The sequence below is a fragment of the Anguilla anguilla genome, chromosome 1 (assembly GCF_013347855.1).
Source record: "Anguilla anguilla isolate fAngAng1 chromosome 1, fAngAng1.pri, whole genome shotgun sequence".
Taxonomy (NCBI): Eukaryota; Metazoa; Chordata; class Actinopteri; order Anguilliformes; family Anguillidae; genus Anguilla; species Anguilla anguilla.
The window spans coordinates 65,263,348-65,284,605 of NC_049201.1; the positions used below are offsets into that span (position 1 = coordinate 65,263,348).

At 38.8% G+C, this 21,258-nt stretch overlaps 2 protein-coding genes across 5 annotated transcripts; both read left to right on the forward strand.

Moving 5' to 3' along the window:
- Positions 1-520: 520 nt before the first annotated feature.
- On the forward strand, positions 521-3,482 carry si:dkey-30e9.6. Of its 4 annotated transcripts, none has more exons than XM_035411796.1 (5): positions 521-690; positions 1,293-1,773; positions 2,058-2,181; positions 2,533-2,675; positions 3,112-3,482. In XM_035411796.1, the coding sequence occupies exons 2-5, from the start codon at positions 1,336-1,338 to the stop codon at positions 3,193-3,195; spliced, it is 789 nt and encodes a 262-aa protein (XP_035267687.1). In that variant the 5' UTR covers positions 521-690; positions 1,293-1,335; the 3' UTR covers positions 3,196-3,482. The 4 variants fall into 4 exon arrangements, 3 of the variants coding, with proteins under 3 accessions (XP_035267687.1, XP_035267773.1, XP_035267832.1); XR_004764660.1 differs by having other exon boundaries at positions 522-690; positions 2,058-2,146; XM_035411882.1 differs by having other exon boundaries at positions 522-690; positions 2,058-2,142.
- A 6-nt stretch (positions 3,483-3,488) lies between these two features.
- Positions 3,489-19,814, forward strand: scin (scinderin). Its single transcript, XM_035411668.1, has 16 exons — positions 3,489-5,687; positions 6,487-6,641; positions 7,330-7,491; positions 8,718-8,867; positions 11,281-11,373; positions 11,487-11,619; positions 11,834-11,922; positions 12,068-12,283; positions 14,828-14,949; positions 15,482-15,572; positions 16,268-16,438; positions 16,600-16,777; positions 17,180-17,301; positions 18,299-18,376; positions 18,459-18,519; positions 19,232-19,814. Exons 1-16 carry the CDS (start codon positions 5,495-5,497, stop codon positions 19,363-19,365), a joined length of 2,148 nt encoding a protein of 715 aa, XP_035267559.1. The 5' UTR covers positions 3,489-5,494; the 3' UTR covers positions 19,366-19,814.
- Positions 19,815-21,258: the final 1,444 nt, after the last annotated feature.

The window sequence follows — 21,258 nt, forward strand, 5'->3', positions numbered from 1 at the left end:
CTAAGCAGAATTCCGAAAAATTTATGGTTAGGTTTTGCTGGACTATTTGCCTAGTATTATGTTTACAATGGCTGTCTGCCCCGTCCTCTTTTTTGAAATACAATATATGATCACCCTACATAAGATTAGAGACAGTTATTATTACTATGGCTAAATAATAATAAAATTGTAATATTCATCTTCTTTCTAAAGTAATGGCCATCAATCGATGATGTTGAATCAGTCAACATAAATACATTTTCTTTCATAAAAAAAAAAAAAAACTTGTAATAAAATGTGTCACAACATAGTTTGGTAGTTTGGAGCATTCAATCACCATCTCTCTCTCTCTCTCTCTCTCTCTCACACACACACACACACACACACACACACTCATTTTCTCTTTCACCTTCTCTCTTTCTCTCTCTCGCTCACACACACTCTCTCTTTGAGTGTGTGCGTGTGTTGTTGTGTGGAGTTCATTGTTCCTTAGTTGCCAAGACATTTGTTTACTCTCAAACTGTGTGCTGTGCTCCGTCCTCATACTTACTCTTTATGTAAAGTCACAAGAGTCCGTCACTTAGCAACCAGGCTTTATTGGATTGAACAACTTCTCTGAGGCCTGTTCCTTCAAGTACGATAAAACAGTGTTGGATGGAAGCACTTCTCTCTTGACCTCTCTTGGACATATGACGGTGGTCTCTGTGACAGGTGAGTTGAAATAGTTATAAGTGCTGCAGATTTTTGTTTGACAGCCTTAAAATGGTGGCCTCTGAGGCTAAAAGGATTCACTGCTTTTTGTACCTCAACTATGAAAAGCAGTGATGTAATTTACAGCAAAATGAAGCTGCGTTAAGCATATATTCCTGCTAAATGTGATATTGCAGTTATTAGCAAGATCACTAAATGTTAGTGCTTGTCTCTAATTAATGTGTAAATGGTTTTAATTTTAAATTTGGCTATTTTGTTAGCAGAAGCTCCCTGAAGGTATTGCATTACACCATGAAATGAAATGAGTTAAGTGAATGCAACTTCACTGCAAAAATATGAGGATGGACAATGCATATCCTAAAAATTGAATATTTTTTGTTTAAATTTCAGCATTTCATTATTTAATTTTCCATACACAGACACAATGGTTTTGTTTTATATAGAATATACAGTAGTTCCTTACCATTTGTGTATTTATAAAAAATATATATCTTAATGTCTTTCAAAATATTTGTATCTGGGTCATTTTCTGCACATCTGATTCATTTCATAAAGTCATTATCATCATTAATTACATTGTCGATACACATTATTCTTTGCAGGAGGGCCTTTGTGTCCATGAACGGAGAATGTGGAAAAGCCTAAATGATGAATTCAGACCAGAACTTGTACTCCCCAGCATCTGTGTGCTTTGAGAAAAAGACAATATTCTCAGCAAGTCGAGACTTGGCTTCTGTACGGAGCAGAGGGTTTGTTCATCTTGAAAAGGCAAAGGACACCGATGTGTGGGCGGTTAAAGCACCCGATTTCTCCCCAAAGCTTTACAGCCATCTGCATCTGCCTCGGAAAAAGAAAGAAAACAGGAGCCCGCCCTTATTCATATCTGACTCACAGGAGATGCTTTTCAGGGTCAAGAGGCCGGCCCAGATAGTTTTACCTGAAATTAGTCAGAGCAGAGAACTGCCAGCATTCACCCTGCGATACCAACCACCCGGTGGGCTAGAATCCAAGCTGGCTTTTGTAAAAAAAGGCAAATATCCTTCTACGGCCTACAGTGACCCCAAACCTTATGATTTCAGACAGGTAAGACTTTGGTTGAAAAAAAAAATTCTTTTAGCTATAAAAATCTCATTTTTAAATGCAAAGTTATCAAATGTATCATGCATCATATCACGTGTGTGTTTCAGACATTATTCCCCATTTCATTCATTTTTTTATTTATTTCTCACTCCGAAAACCTCAAAGAGGCTTGAATCTAATCTGACGGGAATAACTAGATAAACAATCTGAAATGAAAAGGAAGGAATTATCATATAATGTAATGCCACATTAGTAATTACATGTTACACCTTGTTTTACAATTTCAGTATGCTGATAACATGCCAGATATGGTGACCACCCAGAAAAGGGATCCTGGCAATCTGATCTTCAAATCTCTGCACTTGAGTATAAGCATGTATTCATTTATCATTATATCATTAATTTTGCTCTGTGAGTTTCACTGAATTTTATTTACTTGAAAGTATTACAACAAAACACAGTCAAACGTTCATATAAAATGATCCAATAATCTACAGTCAGCTACAAAATTCCATATGTGATAATCATTTTCTTTTTTTGACTTTTTTTTTGTTGCTTTTCCCGTTATTATGCTGTTGCTTTTTATTGCAAAAGCCTATTTGCTGATTACGTGTATGAAGTCGCTGCTCTCTTGGGCACATACGCTTATCATGAGTTCGCTCAATATGATTATATATTTATACATTTGTATATACTATAGACTATGTACATGTTGGCTACATTATGCCTGCAATTGTCTTACTACGAATGATCTTTATCAAGTTGGAGGGACCACACCCAGGGAGGAGATTCATCAGAGGGCAACAATGAAGCAGTTTGACACCTTTAAACCAGCAGAGCCCAAATGGGACTCCCAGCTGATCTTACCCAGCATACCTTGGCCCCCAAAGTCAGCCTCCTACTCAGTGAGTGGACCACTTAGTGCCACTGCAAAGTTTACAAACTAGATACATTTGCTTGTTGCTGTGACACACTACATAGTGTATTATCCTAAGATTATTTTCATCTCAAATAAGTTTTTATATCCCATTTTGAAGGGTGTTGTCTGTCTACAATTCAAAATAAGCCAAGACTGCCCTCTACAGGATACTAGAAAAGATTATGCTAAAAGCATTCATTTCAATGATTTTATTGAACCAAAATGTTATGTTCATAGTAAGGATTTCATTCGTTTCCTCAGTACTTCACCAGTGTACTGTTTCTCCTGTTGCATGCAGTTATTGACTACATCATAAAATCATCATGTGCCATGATGAAGGACAGGATGTGGTGTTGTAAAAATGAAAAATGGCAAGGGGTTGTTGAGGGCAGTTCCTCAGTGTGACACTTCCTGGTTCACAGAGACACAGACGGAGGAGAGGGGTGCACAGTGCTTTCATGGACAGAGTGGAGGAGAAACTCACCGACTCCTGGAAGAACAACTGAGTCTCTATGCACCTGCACATTGGGTACATTGATTTTGGCTGCAAATGAAGACATACAGAAATAACTGAATGCTCATTCAGGAATAGTTTATGTTGGGTAAGCGTGGCCAGCCATGAAAAGCTTATGTTATCCTTCACAGTGGACTATATATTCTTAATTTCAAAGTGAAGTGAATACAACTTTTCTCAGAAACTGCAGCAAGGTAGTGCTTCTCCCTTTTTCTTGCTAACTTAAACTTGCTAACCAAGGGTTTTATAGACTGGTTTAACCAGATTGGGAGCTGTGCCTGCAGTAAGTGCCTGCAGTAAGACTGCAAACAAGGTAATGGAAGTGAAAGAAAAGGTGTGTTTTTTGCTCTGGATTTTGATGGTGTGAACGAATATCTCCCCAATCACATATTATTTCATGTGCACACATTGGTCCAGTGCTCTTCCCTTGGTTGTTGGAGAACCTGGGGTTAAATCAGAAGTGGTGGTTGCTGTCACCATCCATACAAAAGACTGCTGTATGTGTTTCTCTTTTGGTATAAGGCATGATGCTTTCAGGCTGGCCAGTTCTCCCGCAAGGTAAATTACAAACGATGATAGGAGAGCAATGACTATGACTTTGAGCTAATGGTCGAACTGGAAGCCAGCAGGGGGCTGGACACTATATTAGCCTGTGTCAGCAGCATCTGCCCAAAGACCCAGCCATCTGCATGGACATTACCACAAGATCCTTGCTGAACTAGTATATGCACCACTGAAGCAATGTGTACAATACACTTACATAAAATAACATCTCCCTCCTCACTAAGTCAATATTTCTTCTTCCAGGTGTGGGTGGAGTCATTCTTTTAACACCTTCTTAATGATAGCTAGGGCCTGGAATGAGGACCTCTTTGGTTTGTAAGAGAGTTAACTGTTCATAATACTGTTTGGAAAATGTGAATAAAAAAACATATTGCTCAGATGTTAAAGGATACAGAGCAAAGGGTTAAAGAACATTTTCACTATCTGCAGTTTTTACTCTTTATCATGTAATTCACCTTATCATTTCTTATCATCCTCTTATTTGTCTATCCATTAGTTGTAACAGTGTTTAAAGTGCAGTTTACATTTTCAGGCGGTGCACCTTCTTATTCTTCTTCAGAAATGTTTTTCTTTCACTTTACAACACAAAAGAAGAACCGGAAAAGGATGCACCAACACATTATTTCAATAGCAACGTGATGAATAATGAAAGATGTTTCCATGTACAGAGACTTCATTAAGTTGTTATCTATAAAACATTTGCACAGGCCAGAGAAATGCTTTGCACAGATGTCTCTCCCTTTCACAGATGTCTCTCCCTTGTTAGAAAATCCCTGAGGTCAAATGTATGGGGGCTTTTTCCGTAGTGTTAGGGTGCTTGTAATGTGAGGCTTTAACAGGGGTTTGATTTCATTATTTTCAGGCATTTTATCATCATGAATACATTAATTGTAATATTTTTTACATTTTTGTATCTTCTGAATCTAAAATTTCCTCAGTAAAATAGTTAATTTTCTTGATTAGAGAGTATATAAATTATTTTTGAACAGGAATGTTCAACAGTAAATGGATGCAGTAGAGTTTTCATATTGTAATATTGCACATTAAAACTTTGGTGCTAGCTTGCAGGGCAGTGTATGGAATTGTTCCATCATAACTCCAATCTCTCTTCAACCTGTATACCCCAGGCAGATCTCTCTTCCCTTTCTGGCATGATTGCTTCTTCCAATCACCATGGCTATCTGTACTGGTCATACATTACATTACATTTATTTGGCGGATGCTTTTATCCAATGAATGCATATCAAAGGTCGTTGGAACAACTACAAAACACAGGTCCGATAAGGTACAGTCCTCATTATGCAACAGTTATCCATGGCCATGAAAACATTAAGTTCAGTTCGCACAGTAAGCATAGGCTAGGTCAGAAGTTATGATAAGTCACACACAGTGACAGCTGTCACGGAAGAAGCACTTGACAATTTTTTGCTTTTTTCCTCACGACAGTGGTTTGTGTGTGTGTGCTTGTAGACGTGTGTGTAGGTGTGTCTGCGTGTGTGTGTGAGTGCGTGTTTCAGCATATTTGCTCGAATGCAAGCGTTTGTGAGCTTAAGTGTGAGCATATTTATGGACACACCCATTTAGGTCGGAGCGAAGAGTACTGCAGGCAGTTGCTGCTGGTTCGCCTCTCACTATAAAGAGAGAACTGCACAGTGTTTGCCTCACATTGCACAGTGAAGCCCTCTTTCCAAAGTGTTCAGACATTTGGTCGTACGAAACAGGTAGAAATGGCACTGAGCCACAAAGAGTTTGAGAGAGCAGGGAAGTCTGCTGGACTCCAAGTCTGGAGAATTGAAAACATGGAGCTGGTACTGGTACCTGAGATTCTCCATGGTAACTTCTATGTGGGGGATGCCTATCTCATTCTCCATACAGTCAAACAGAAAGAAACTTATTTCTATAACCTGCACTTCTGGCTGGGTGAGTAAAATATGTTTTTGAATTATTTATTGGTTGCAAAATTATCAAGTGAAACCACGGAAACTGTAACAAAAGGTTTTTATTGTACAGATGGTAAGGTATCATGTATGAAATTAAATCTTTGGGGAAAATATTTATTTTCTGCTCATGTAATGTGTTATGTGATGTTTCCTGATTTATGAACATGGGGATATGTTTAAACGTAAAAATGCGAAGTATCAAATGTATCTTTAAATACAAGAAACAGGTACTCTTTTCACTTAAGCCACATCTGAATATTTTATACCTCTATTGATTAACTTCTTGTCTTAGCATGATCAATAACTCAAGGATATTGCCTAGTCCTTGTATTCTCGAAAGCTGTTAGGGAAGTTAAGGCAAATGGATGTAATGCATTGTCCTTTTGCCCTTAAAAGCATTTATAGCGCACAGCATATTAAAAATGTATGAATATTAACTATTGCACAGCATGTGGTATCACTAGCAGGTGTCGAATCAGCACTGCCCAGACTAGAATACACTTCTTTCTGAATCATATTAAATACACAAATATTTTGCAAAAACATTGGCTTAAAACATAATGGGTTATTTACTCAGAGAACAAGGTGTTAATGCCATATTTCCATGCACATTCTAATAACAAAGTAAAACAAAAACATGCTGAAGAATAGCATAAAAGACTGAACCAGATGTGAAGACATATGAAAGGATTTCAGATTCATTTTGACTTCAGAAGTTTCTCATTGTGGACTGCCATTCACTCAATGCGTTTATACCTGTCTTACACTTGTGTGAGCAGGTAAGGAGTGCAGTCAAGATGAGAGCACCTCCGCAGCCATATTCACTGTGCAAATGGATGACTACCTGGGAGGAAAACCTGTCCAGTACAGAGAAGTTCAAGGGGCTGAGTCCACCTCCTTCACCGGTTACTTTAAGGGTGGAATCAAGTACAAGGTATTCAGCCACTCTCATGCTATGCAGTTATGACTGCTGGAAATCCTGCTCAAAATTAGTGTGACAGTATTCACACCAAGGATAAAGACTGGTCATCCTGTAAAAGACTTGATGTGAAAGAAAAGTTTAGCTTCTCTTCACTCTGCAATCCACCAGTTAAACTTGCAGGATGATTCATGTTTAGCTTGTCCAGGTAGACCTTTGGTGCCTGACGGACCATAATGTCTCTCTGGTTTGCGATGGAATCCCACCCACCCCATGCAATGCTACAGTAAAATTTGCACTGCGGGGCTTGCTGGCCACTGGCATGGATACTGGACAAGACCGCGTGGCCATTCCACACAGCAGAACAGACTGTTAGCAGCATGAGCCACCCAGCACCCCCAAATATTGTATTATTTCATCAGTCTTTAATTCACATGCATGTTCCTGTTAATTAATTGCATCTTTATCTCAGCTGGGTTTACTGATTTTCAACTCATCAAGTCTAATGAACCTATAATGACACAGAAGGCAAACTATCCCAGGCTCAGATTTTGAATTACAAACAATTAGTTGAGCCATTTTCCCGCAGTGAGACACATCTTAGCTTTGATTGGTCAGCATGTGCCTCAGGCAGGAGGGAACACAATGCATGAGAGGAGTGGGTAAAGTTCATGTGAATTGAGATATGTGTTTTCTCCCTTAGGCAGGAGGTGTGGCCTCCGGATTCCACCATGTGATCACCAATGACCTGACAGCAGAGAGGCTCTTCCATATTAAGGGCAGACGGGTGGTGAGGGCGACAGAGGTGCCGCTCGCATGGTCCAGCTTCAACAAGGGAGACTGCTTCATTGTGGATCTGGGGGCAGTAAGGACCAAACCTTTTATAAAGGAAGAATTCAGTTAATTTAATACACATGATCTTGCCTATGTTTATGGTGATAATAATCAGTTCAAGTACGGCTTTATTCATTTTTGCCACTTATAAATCATACCTTCTGACATACTCTGCTACACCAGCTTTTTAATTTGTCATTGTAACATAATTCCAACAAAGATTTCACCAAGTGTGAGACAGGGAAATATGAATATGGTTGCATATACTCCCTTTCAACTTAAATGCAAAAGATAGATAGGGATATTGTATTGACATGCCAAACTGCTGTACAGACAGGGGACAAATGCTTGTCCTTACATAGCTGAATGCTTTTTGAAAATCAGGAAAACTGTAAAAGGTAGGAATACTTATTTACATCTGGTTTGCATATTAAATATCATCTGGACTAATACGTCTAAAATTTAGTGCTATCTTGTTAAGCACGGTGTTATATATATCTTGCTCACCTTACCGTGTAATTTCTTTCCCTTGAAATTAGAAGTAGACAGCAAATATTCAGAATACATTATGGTAGACCACAAAACTATTTGGACTGAAACTAATCTGCATTCTGCTGGTTTATATAAACCTGAAGTACTGTATTATTAGGGAAATTTTCAGCACGGTTTTGTCACAGCAAACAAAATTATTCCTTCTATACACAAGAACTGTGTATTTTTAAGGTGTATTTGTGTGGCTTAGTATTATTCACCTCAGGTGTTGGGTGTCTATGAAGGTTAAACTCCCTCATTCAATAAGGTTTTGCGTGACAGCTATTCTCAGGCATGTATTTTCTCAGCCAGTGTACATTATGGTAATGCATAGTGCACAATATTAAATTATTTGCGATGGCTTGTTATTTCTGCATATGATAATCTCAGGATCTTCAAAAGTCTATAAACACAAATATTTTTGATGCCACTGCATGTTGGCCTTTGAAAGGCCGTTCAAATCAATATACAGGAGAGCTAAATGTAATCTGTTTCCTGTTTTATTATAGTAATTATAGTATATAGATATACATTATATTAAATATTACTTCACAGTTTAAATGTATATTCCTCACCATGTTCATTTGATGTAGGCTGAAATAATATATAATATACCAAATATACTGAATGAATTGCTGTAACACTGTTGAACAACTGAAACTACATACAAGGTAACTGCAGGGACATGAAACTGAGAAATCAGGCAACAATTTCTTCTCTGTGCAGGTGATATATCAGTGGTGTGGCTCCAACTGCAACAAGTTTGAGAGGTTGAAGGCTGCACAAGTGGCAACCAGTATCCGTGACAATGAGCGTAACGGGAGAGCTAAGCTCATAGTGGTGGAGGAAGACAGGGAACCAGAGGGCATGATAAAGGTAACAAAGTCAAACACACTTTTCTTTATTATATTTTTGATTGCATGAATGTTCAAAATATTGCTCAGTACATGTGCCAGGGTAGCCACTGAATATGATATGATGCAGATGATGGTAACAATGATACATGGAGTAATTCTGTCCTTTCACACTGTAAAAAAACTGCAGAAAGAAAATAATTGGCATATTAGCCTTCATTACATAAAATAAATATTATCACAATGTACTATAGCGGTGGAACGGTGGTGCAGTGGGTAGCACTGTTGCCTCACAGCAAGAAGGTTGTGGGTTTGAATCTTGGCTTGGGGCCTTTCTGTGTGGAGTTTGCATGTTTCCTCCCACAGTCCAAAGACATGCAGGTAGGCTAATTGGAGACCCTAAATTGCCGATATGGATGAGTGTGTGAGTGAATGGTGTGTGTGCCCTGCAATAGATTGGCGGCTTCTCCAGGGTGTAATCCTGCCTCTCGCCCAATGCACGCTGGGATAGGCTCCAGCACCCCCCATGACCCTGCTCAGGATAAGAGGGTATAGATAATGAATGGATGTACTATAGGTTGAGGGCCTAATTCTGACATATAATGTGATGAATTCTCCATTAGTATGAGGTATTATTGGTCTTCTTTCACTTCATAAATGCATTAGCCCATGAGGCATATTTCATAGTGTAAACATTAATACAGTACAAATTGTGTTCTTCCTCACATCTGCCATAAAATATTAGTTCATTGATCATTTATGGGTTGAGGATATGGCTTAACCCCACCTCAGAGAGAAAATTTAATTGCAGCCATAACAAGACATTTCATACTTAACATATAAATGCATGCTGTTCATTAAAACATGTATTTATATTTTTCACTTTTCATTGTTTAAATTGTGATTTGTAATATTTTCCAATATAGAGAGTACCTTTGTGCTTATTGGAAATGTAGTTGTTTTGACATTAAATGAAAATAACACTGAACTGAAAATAATCTCAGGTATTTATTCTAGAGGGAACTCCCATCAAAAGCTATACAGTAAAAACACTTATACATATGCAAAAACGCAGGGCAACCTTATTCTGCAGAATATACTTATATATATATATATTAAATATAAAACGGGCAAAGCAAATTATACAATATATTTATATCCTGGGAAATTTCTGTCAGCCAAGGTTTTTTTTTACGTGCCTTTTCATATACGTGTTTGTGCACATGCATCCAGGCTAACTGGTGAAACGAGTTTCGTTTTGATGTTAATCCCAGGCTGTCTGACAGTTGTGAATAAGTAAACAGTGTGCATAATCTCTCTATTCCTAATTAACTGTTTGTGTTAGATTTCTTTCCTTGTGATAGCCTGGCAGTCATGCTAACTTTTCATATAATTTCCACAACCTTGATATAATTTATTTCAGCATGTATAAGAAACAGTCTCAGACATTATGACCATGAGGCAATATAACTAAATAAAAAGGTTGAGGCCTATTTTTCCTGGAACTCCACTGAGGTGACTCATTTACTCACGTGGTCATATGTTAGCTTGAATATACAACAGTGAACAGTATGTCTCCTGTTTATTAAATTACATATAACTTTCCCTCCACTAATCCCAGCTCTCTCGGGCATATCACATAGTCCCCTTCAAGTAGACAACACCTCTCTGCCAGCAGGGCAGTGAGGTGAGCACTGCTTCAGTCTGTCTGAAGCAGTCCTTTGCAAAAAGGACAAACACAGTGTGTTTGCAGATACTGTGAAAACACTTCCATCACCTCACCAGAAGAACACTGCCTTCCTCACCTTGATGGTGTCAGTTACAAACCGTCCATGTGGTGAGGTATGGGAGGGTCAGATAATACTCCAAAATGTTTAGCTTCTCCCCTTAACAAAGTCATTCACAATATATAGCCATAATATCATTTTCTTTGCAATATGAAGTTCTACAAAGGACGTTACACAACACCTTTACAGTGACAACTACATTTGTGGTTGGCTGCTCATTGCTGTGTAAATATTCTAAATATTCTAAGCATTCTACCTGATTTATTACTAATCAAACTTGTTTTCTCCAACCTCTGAAAAAGTTTTTAAAAAGATGTAGTTGTATTATCAACTAATTTTTACTGATGTCAAACTGAATAATATATGTGTTAGGAAAAAAAAAAAAAAATTAAATTGCCTTTATCTAAAATGATGATCCAAGTGTTAAATGCAATCATATATTTTAGGTCACAGCCCAATAATGTATTGTTTCTGTCTCCCTGTGACACTATGGTATGAAAGACATTGCATCTTTCATAATGTGGTATCAAATTACATAGCGATGTTATTCTGCTGAACATTGCTGCTCGTTGCACCACCAGATACACGGTGCCAGATAGACAGTATGTTCTGTTGCCATATTTTTAATATACTTATGTTGTCTCGCAGGTCCTGGGTAAAAAACCAGATCTTCCAGATGGGGATAATGAGGATGACGCCATTGCAGACATATCCAATCGTAAAATGGCCAAACTTTACATGGTATGGAGGCACGCATGTCGGCACACAAACACCCAGACACAAAGTTTGCAATCAACCTGCATTAGAGAATTAAGCTTCTGGATGGCACAGAGTATTACCATTTCTGATTACAGGTATCAGATGCAACAGGGACCATGCAGGTGTCTGTGGTGTCCGAGGAGAATCCCTTCTGTCAGAGCCTTCTCCTGTCTGACGAGTGCTTCATTCTTGATCACGGAAAGAGCAGAATGATATTTGTATGGAAAGGTTAGTACTACACTCAAGCCTTACCAGTATCCGCAATCAGGAGTAATTTCTGTGTGCTGACAGAATTATTTACTGAAACAAAAGTGGCAGAACTATATGTAAAGTGATGTCATGCAATGCTGCTTCAAGTGTTGTTATCTATTAGTGTTGTTAGCTATTCTGTCATTTCCTCATATCCATTTTCCTGTCATATGGTCAACTTCATCCCTTTAAGGCAGGAATGCTAACAAGAGTGAGAGGAAGGAAGCAATGAAAACAGCTGAAAGCTTCATAAGACAGATGGGCTACCCACAGAACACCCAGGTTAATCATATTCATATTAGCTCCAAATGACATGTTTGCTGGGGTCTTTGCTGCCATCTAAAAATACTGGATGGTTTTGTGAAAAATACTAAAATCAATAAATACAGCAGATAAATAAGCCTAAATTATCATGCCTAACTTCTAGATTCAAGTTCTTCCAGATGGAGGTGAAACTCCAATCTTCAAACAGTTCTTCCAAAACTGGAAGGATAAAGACCAAAGTGAGGGACTTGGGAAAGTGTTTGTCACAGAGAGAATTGCTCGGATCCAGCAAGAACCATTTGACGCCTCCAAACTCCATCAATCCCAACAAATGGCAGCCCAATACAATATGGTGGATAATGGAACAGGAGACACACAGGTAATTAAGCATGTCTGCCATTAAACAGGCAATGGGTTGCCATATTGAGCTTGTTAAATGACAGAAAATCAGAAAATGTTTTTTTTTCCAAGAAACATGCAGCTGAAGTATTTCTGAAAATTTTTTTTTTTTTTCAGGCAGTGTGAAAAATATTTTCATGAATACACAAATATTAAGAACAAAATTTGTTCACATGATTATAAGGCTTCTATTAGGCACACCTGCTCATTAACATAATAGCCTGGTCCTCCAAACAGTGAATCATGTGGCTGCAAGTCAATAAGGCCTTGATGTTGTTCCAACAAACATTACAATAGCCAAGATTCATGATCTAAGCAACTTTGGCTATGGAATGATTGTTCGTGCCTTCAGTCTCTAGAGTTGATGAATGGTAGAACAGTGAATGGTGTGGGGGAAAAAAACATCCAGTTCTCTAAGCAAAAACACCTTGAGAGAGGTTAATGAGAGAGGTCAGTAGAGGGTGGGCAGATTCGTTCAAGCTAACAGAAAGGACACAAAAGCACAAACAACAGCTGTTCAGAACAGTGGTGTGCTGATGGGAATATCAGAACTCTCAACACATGGAACCTTGAAGCAGTTGGGCTATAGCAGAAGACCACACCAGATTCCACTCCTGTCAGCTAAGAACAGGAAAATTAGGCTACATTGGGCACATGAACAGCAAAACGGTATGATTGAAGATTTGAAAAATGTTTCCTTGTCTGACAAATCTCAATTTCTGCTGAGACAAGCAGATGATAGAGTCACAATTTGTCATAAACAGCATGAATCCATGGATCAAACCAGCCTTGTGTCAATGGTGTAGGTTGCTGGTGGTAGTGTAAAGTGTGGGAATGTTTTCTTGGCACACATTAGGCTCCTCAATACCAACTGAGCATCAATTGAATGCCACAGCATACCTAGGCATTGTTGCTGACCATGACCATCCCAGGTTCCAGAAACATGACAGTGACTCCACCAGTGGCTGGCACAGTCCCCAGATCTCAATCCAAAAGAGCACCTTTGGGAGGAGGCAGAATGAGAAGTTCACAACATGAAAGTGTGGCAGAAAAATCAACAGAATGCAATTGAGTCAGCACAGACTAAAATCCCGAAGTAATGTTGCCAGCAACTGGCTGAATCAATGCCACAAAAGATTCAGGCTGTTCTGGAGGCAGAAGGTGGTCCTACCTAGTACAAGATAAGTGTACCTAATAAAGTGGTCACTGAGTGATCAGTAACACGGTTCGTTGAAAATTCTCCAGGAGTGTATTCCTGAGTTTACAGTCATCTAACGTTGTTTTTCAAATGTTTAGTTAAACCAGGTCTTACACAAACAAACCACCGGCTCCTCTAAGTTCCTACCACAGACGGATCCTTGCTTATTCAACTTGAACATAAATCTACCCTGGGGCAGTAGTGCCTTATAATGGCTAGGGAACCGGGCTTGTAACAAAGGCTGTTGGCCAGCATCCCAGCTTCCATTGAGCAAGGTGTTTCAGTAAAATATACAGCCATAAAAATAGATTGTAGCTAACAAAGTAATTTGTGGCAATCACTCTTTATAAATACTGCTAAAAGTACAATAGAGTGACAACCAAATTAACCTATTGAAGTGCAATTCTCCAGAATGTCTCGGACTGCTGAACAAACAATTCTTCAATGTAGCACAGTGGCAACTGTTTTTATTGACACACACTATTGCACTTCCCAACTCAAATGCCTTCATTGCAGACCACACAATCTCTAAACCAGGTGAAGGCAAAAAAAACACCTGGTTTGCGAAGCAGTTCCATTAGTACCCCAGTGCATTGCTGGTACTGTTGTCAGCAAAACATGGCCCTTAGGCTTTTGTGAGGTCCAAAGCAGGGGAAAATAAAAATGTTTCTTTGACTTTCCACAACCTAAATAAAGTTTTCAAGTTGCAATTTTTATTCTTAAGCAAAACAAAGTATTGTGCAATATCATCAAAATGCAGGGCAGCTATATCACTGAATTATTAAATAATTTAGGCATTAGGCTACCGTAAACATTGCTAAGGGGCGCAGCAGGAAGGATGAGAGTTTTGAAAATTGTGTGTAGTTTTTTAACTGAACAGGATGCCATTTGTGCTTTTAATAGTTCATCGTTCGCTTCTCATTCTATTCTTCAAACAAGCTGGTTTCTCAGCATGCCAGCATTTTTTTTTAAGTCGCCTCAGTTCACTGAATCATTACTGTATGTCTTGTGCAGGGACTTCTGTGCATAAAACACATGGGTGGGTAATGTAGCCTGCCAGTCATCTTGACATTTCTGATGTTAATCTGTGAGGGGAAAAGATAATTAAATGTAACCATTGGAATCTTCATCATAATCATAATAATCATATTTAATGTTTTATGGTTTTTCCTGACATTTGTGCCACCCACTTCCTAAAAATACCCAAATGGAAACCAGTATACCATTGCTACACATAATGTGCATGCACAATGAAATTGAAACACATGATGTAAATATTAGTTAGGATACTGCTAATGATGTTTTTATACTTGAAACATGTTGCAGATCTGGAGAGTGGAAAATGGTGAGAGAGTTGAAGTTGACCCAGAAACACATGGGCAGTTCTATGGTGGAGACTGTTACATCATTTTGTACACATATGCCAAAGGGAAAATCATCTATACCTGGTGAGTAGCCCTCACACCTTATCTTCTCTTTTTTTAAGCGTCTGCCATTTGAGAATGCATAATTACATTTTCCATTTGATTTGCAGATACCCTCATCAGGAATAAATTCTGCTTATTTTTCACACACTCAGCAAAACTCCACTGCTGAATATTTGCTTAAGCCATAGCAGTTATGTACCTTGCAAAAGGTTATAGCAACATTGTGTCACCCAGGATTTGGACCAACAACCATCTGGTTCCAAACTTATTCTTCTTATAACTACTACACACCATACACCATTCCAGGTCATGATTGTTTACTAGGTACATATGAATGCTTTTGGTTACCTACGCAACATAAACAGACAAAATATTTTTAATATCGGCTGATGTCCTTTGGATAAATAAAGCTCTCCATTAGATGTTATGTGATGATCTCCCCCAATGGCATCTTCATGTGTCACTGGGAGTTGTATCTGTGTCCTGTGTGGCCCTTGCCTTGTGTTCAGATAGCGCTGTTCCCTAGTATAATTTCCATACAACTTGCATTTAGGCAGGGCTCCAGTGCCTCCCTGGATGAGCTTACAGCTTCTGCCTTCCTCACTGTACAGCTGGACCGATCCTTAGGGAGTCAAGCAGTGCAGGTGAGCCTCTGGCTTTCTCACTTTTTGCTTGACAAGCGAAATCGAGATAAGCAAAACTGTTTCACTTCATTGGCAATCTATTGTCTTAAAAGTAATAGAAAGATAATATTTTAAGACTAAAATATGAAACTAAAATACTTGTTAACAGCTTAAACTACATTTAGTTAAGATTTGCATTGTTAATTGAGAAAGCCACAGGAAACTTAATCAATGAGACAGTGCTCTCTGCATCACAGAATGTTAAATATTTAGTGCAAATCAATGTTACACAAGGGAATGATGAAGACTACGCCCTGTCTTTCCAGACAAACGGCCATATTATGGTGCAATAAAATGATTGATGCTGTCACCTAGTGGTTGTCCACAACAATGCAGAAAGTCCCTTCTCAATTTTGATTGGATACAGGGGTTTGAGTTAGAAATCAGTGGTTATTACATTGGGTCTTTCTATACACACATTTATTAAAACCATAAACATCTAATGGAATACTTTATAGTGTTTTCTGTTTTTTAAAAATTAAGCCTAAGCCATTCATTAAGCATTATTCCCACAGAGTACATAGTGGTCTAATAAATGAATGAATGAATGAATGAATGAATGAATGAATGAATGCATAAATGAATGAATGAATGAATTAATGGATGAATGAATGAATGAATAAGACACTACACTCAGATATGACTGTTTCTTCCAGATCAGAGTGACTCAGGGAAAGGAGCCCTCTCATTTTCTCAGCCTGTTTAAACCAAAGCCTCTGATCGTGTTCAAGAACGGAACATCTCGCAAAGGGGGGCAGCAGTCCCCACCTCCCACACGCCTCTTCCAAGTGCGCCGTAACCTACCAACAATAACACGCATCGCAGAGGTTAGCTCTGAACAACAAATGAGCCTTCAGATTTACAGTAGCACAATAATCGCAAAAGAGAAATTCAATACTTTTTAGCTTTATTTTACGTAAGGTTAGATAATGATATTGTATAATGCAATGAACAGTCATTTTTGTCTCACCCACATTTTGTCAACCAGGTAGATGTTGAGGCTCGAAGCCTGAACTCCAATGATGTTTACCTGCTGAAGCTACCACAGGGGAAAGGGTACATGTGGGTGGGCAAGGGGGCAAGTGAGGAGGAAGAGCAAGGCGCTAAGTACATCAGTGAGCAGCTACACTGCCAGGCCCACAGGGTCACAGAGGGAAAGGAGCCAGGTGAGCCTACACATCTTCACTCTTCACTGCATACATGTCTTACATACAGATGACAGCATTTCTAATAACTGACTGTTTGGTCCTCAATTAACCCAGATCCCTTGCAGTGTCCTAACTGGGAATCAAACCTGCAGCCTTTGGTTCCAAGCCCAGTTCCCTAACCATTTACCCCACATTGCTGCCCTTAATGTTACAACACACTTAAATAAAGATAAAAGATGATGTAATGGATTTGAAAGTTGAGTGTGTAGTCAAATACCACTTTCACTTTCACAATCAGTGTCAGCATGAATGAGTGCTTCACTTGTCGAGATCTCACGGTACTCTGTCATGCCCATAAAGAGAAAGGAATAATTTCTAAGGCATACATGTCTTTACAGTTGTTCCACTTTATTCATGCAGCTGACTTCTGGGCAGCATTAGGCGGGAAGAAAGAATATCAGACATCACAGCGGCTGGAGAGACAGACAATCACTCACGCCCCACGCCTGTTCGGCTGCTCAAATAAGACAGGGAGGTTCACTGTGAGTAGGACATCATGTCTTCATCATTATGATGTGACTGTGAGGTGATTAGAAGTGGTCAGGTTTTGATGTAGCAGTAAACCTGAAGGATACAGGGTTGTATGCAACAGGCACCACTGTTGTTCCAGAAAGAAGCTGTAGGCTGCAATGCCTCAGCAAATATACTGCTTTAAAAGTGTTAATTGTAACATGTGGAAGTTAAAGGTGTCACGCGAACGGGGGGTTAGGACCCAAAAGCAGAGTGAGGGAAAAAAAACTCAAAACTCCAAACGGTAAATGAAACGAAGATTTTAATAACAAAAACTCAGGAACAAATGCAGGGAACTGAAAAATGCCTCGCAGGGCAAATCCAAAAAACTCAAAAGTTCTTCAAAAAGAAAACAGCAAAACAGCACTCGGGCAGGGCAGGAACTAACGGGGGCGGAAATACAGAGGCAGGAATAACATGCGGAAACACACAAGTGAAAACACAACCAGAAACACAAGGATCCAGCACCCGAGTCAGGGAAGAAAATAATTTAAATAGACAAGACACTGACGAGACACAGGAGGGCACAATGCACAATCAGACCACAGAGGGAAGGGATAACTAGACACAACTGAAAAACAATAATAGAATAACTGGAACCAATAATACAATTAAACAGGGAAAAAGGAACAGAACTACAAACTGAAGTGCCGCCATCTGGCGGCCCAAAAAAGGAAATGCAGACAAACACAGAACCATGACAAAAGGACATCTGTGAGTGCATAAGGTAGCTATCTAACTGTCAAAATTCAAACAATAAATGCAAACCAAAATTGCAATTTCTTTCCCAATTGCTCTTCTTTACTGATGATAAAACATGTTGCTAAACCCATTAAAAGTGTGACAGGCAATGCTAAAGCAGTTGCTCAGGTGCAAGAGTAATAGAGAGTAAAAGAAAATAGCAAAAGACAGTAGCAAAGAAAAAATAGAAAAATTAAGAACTATATTGGGTTTTTTTTTTTTATGCAGATTGAAGAAGTTCCAGGGGAATTCACCCAGGATGATTTAGCTGAAGATGACGTAATGCTGCTAGATGTCTGGGATCAGGTACAATGTCACTGTCAGATGTTGGCCTTAAGTGTTACAATACTGTACACATTTTGTGAGATTTTTTAAATTTTCCTTTTAGGTGTTTGTATGGATTGGAAAAGATGCCAATGAAGTTGAGAGAACGGAATCCCGGAAATCAGGTGGGGGATTTAATTTTATAAGTAAATAAATTAATTGGATTTTATTCTATTTAATTGGAAGTGATTTTAAAAATGCAATACACCTTTGATTTGACATGCAAAAACCCCATTCCACATGTTGAACTTTTATTAATAAAAGCAACAGATTAAATAAACATATTTAATATTGCTTTACATTTTGATTCATTGCACAATAACCTCTGCACTGAATCATTAAGTTCAGCCTCAGACTAACAATTGATACTGTACATACTACATTCTAAACGAACCATTGTTTGCCTGAGCTGATATGATCACTACTCTGATATCAAAACGATAAACACAGTTTGTTTGGAACTGTTCTTTTATCATAATATCAACATTCTGAACAGAGCACCATTTAGAATTAACCCGATGTAATTAAAGTCCCATAATCTGCAGTCTGAGTAGAACATTTTATCGTATACACCATACATATTAGTTGCTGACACTGACATTCTGGCAAAAGCATTGTGTGGAACTGATGCAATCTCATCAGTCTGCAATGTTCAGTTCTGATCATGTTTGTTAAAGGTTCTGAATTGATGTATTTTTAATATGAGCATGTTGAGCCCACTGTGGTGGATTTTAGTCATCCATTTTATAATCCATTCTATTGCTTTTAACTTTCACCTGGACAGCTTTATGTGTTTTTGGGTTTGTTAATAAGACAGATATTTGTCTCTCTCTGCAGCGAAAACATACATTGAAACAGATCCGGCAGGACGTGATAAGGGGACCCCGCTGGTTATTGTGAAACAGGGGCATGAGCCCCCCACATTCACCGGATGGTTTTTAGGTTGGGATGCATCACGATGGGGGAATTAGATTTTTCGATTGCATTCCTACTTAGTTAGCACCACTTGGTAGCAGTGCCAAAAACCCCACATTTAAAGTGTTTAAATGTTTGTTTTTTTACTTTACATAATTATGCATATTTTTTAATATGCATCATTAACAACCTTAGTATTAACATTACAAAACATTAACAAAGTTGACATTAGCACTGGCATGAACAACATTAGCCTTATACATAACCATTATAAATGAGCAACATACATAACAATATCTCCCATAAGTCACTAAAAACCACCCACTCTGCCCCCACTTAATTTTCTCACGTTATGTGGACTATCAGGCCAGCTACACTGTACATCTGTTTCACTGGTAAACTGCCAAGTCACTCAAAAGCCCCTCCATCTCTTCATCACCACTGTACTCTGCACTATCCACACTCTCAACATCAAGTGGCTCAATAAAGATGTGTGAATTATCAATTTTCTCTGACTGACTGTATTTATTAAATCACCACCTGCACACTGTACTGTTTCTTCAAATGAGCATTTTTTTTCTCCCCAGTTCACTCCTATCCTGTTATGACTGACTGCTAGAGAACTAAAAGAAAACATAACACAACACAGGGTCAAGAGTTCAGCTGTAAGGCACCTCAGACACAACAACAGTTACTTCTAAGACTTGTATTTGTCAATATGTTTTGTTCTCTTTTTCCACTGTGCACCTATAGCAGAGAAAATAAGTGAACAGCCATCATTCAAGTTTCAGTGCCTTGGCACTCTCACAGTCACAAGAACTGAGAATAGCCATGGAAGCAGTGAAAGTGCCAGGAAACCATGAAGGAAAAATTTCAGTGGCTGCCAATTTTAGATATCATCGACATCACATCAGAGATGACAGCATTCAGTAGCGGTGTTGAAGAGAACACTGCGGAGCAAAACTGGCAACAAACTACTTTAATGTTGAGGATGGTAACCCTAATATTCAAGTTCTCAAAGAACATGAGCAGCTCCCTGAGACACACATGGTGAGCAGGGTCTAATTCCACCAAGCTCTTATAGAAGAGGTGAGGAGGGATCCAACAGTACCTATAAGATGCATTTACAGTGCAGAAACTGTGCGACCATGCCATCAGACCCAGGGTGGTGGTGACAGTCCAAAGACATGCAGGTAGGTTAACTGGAGACTCTAAATTGCCCTTGCATCATAAAATGGATGGATGGATGATGATAATAATAATAATAATAATAATGAGACCTTCACGTATTGCATGTATCACATCAGTCCGTTTCCTATTTCCCCAGTCATTATTTTAATGTTTTCTCCTTGTGCAGCATATCATCGGACACTTAATGAGACTGTTCAAGTTCATCATCCTTCACTCTGCATGTTTAACAAAAGGGGAGGTATTTAGAGGGACAACTTGTAAGGCTGAAAAGGCAGAACAATGATGGCAACAGAGGAATTGAGTCCTACTGGTTGGCTATCAGCCACTGCATCCTGGAAGCTGAGTAGGGGAGGTGGTTTTTAGTGGCTTATGGGAGATATTGTTTTCAGTTTGGAACACAGGGCCCTGGGAACATCGGTTGACCTCTTGGATTACAGTATATCTGATGATGAGGGTACACATATACCAGCACCTACATTTTTTATTTACTGTGCCAAATAATGTATAGTGGTTAGTTTTAGGCATAGAATAAGCCACTGAATTTAAATGGACTGGTTTAATGCATAATAGTGTACGTTCAATTGAAAGTTTAAATTTGTCAAGCCAGGCAAAGTTTACAAGTGAAGGCCTGCTATAATGCGGGGTTTTACTGCTTACGTGAATTGTCATTCACTCGCTGGTAGAATTTTTACTTCATATCATTTCGGATACATCAATAATTATTTGCCTTCATATGGAACATCGATGAAGTTGCTATA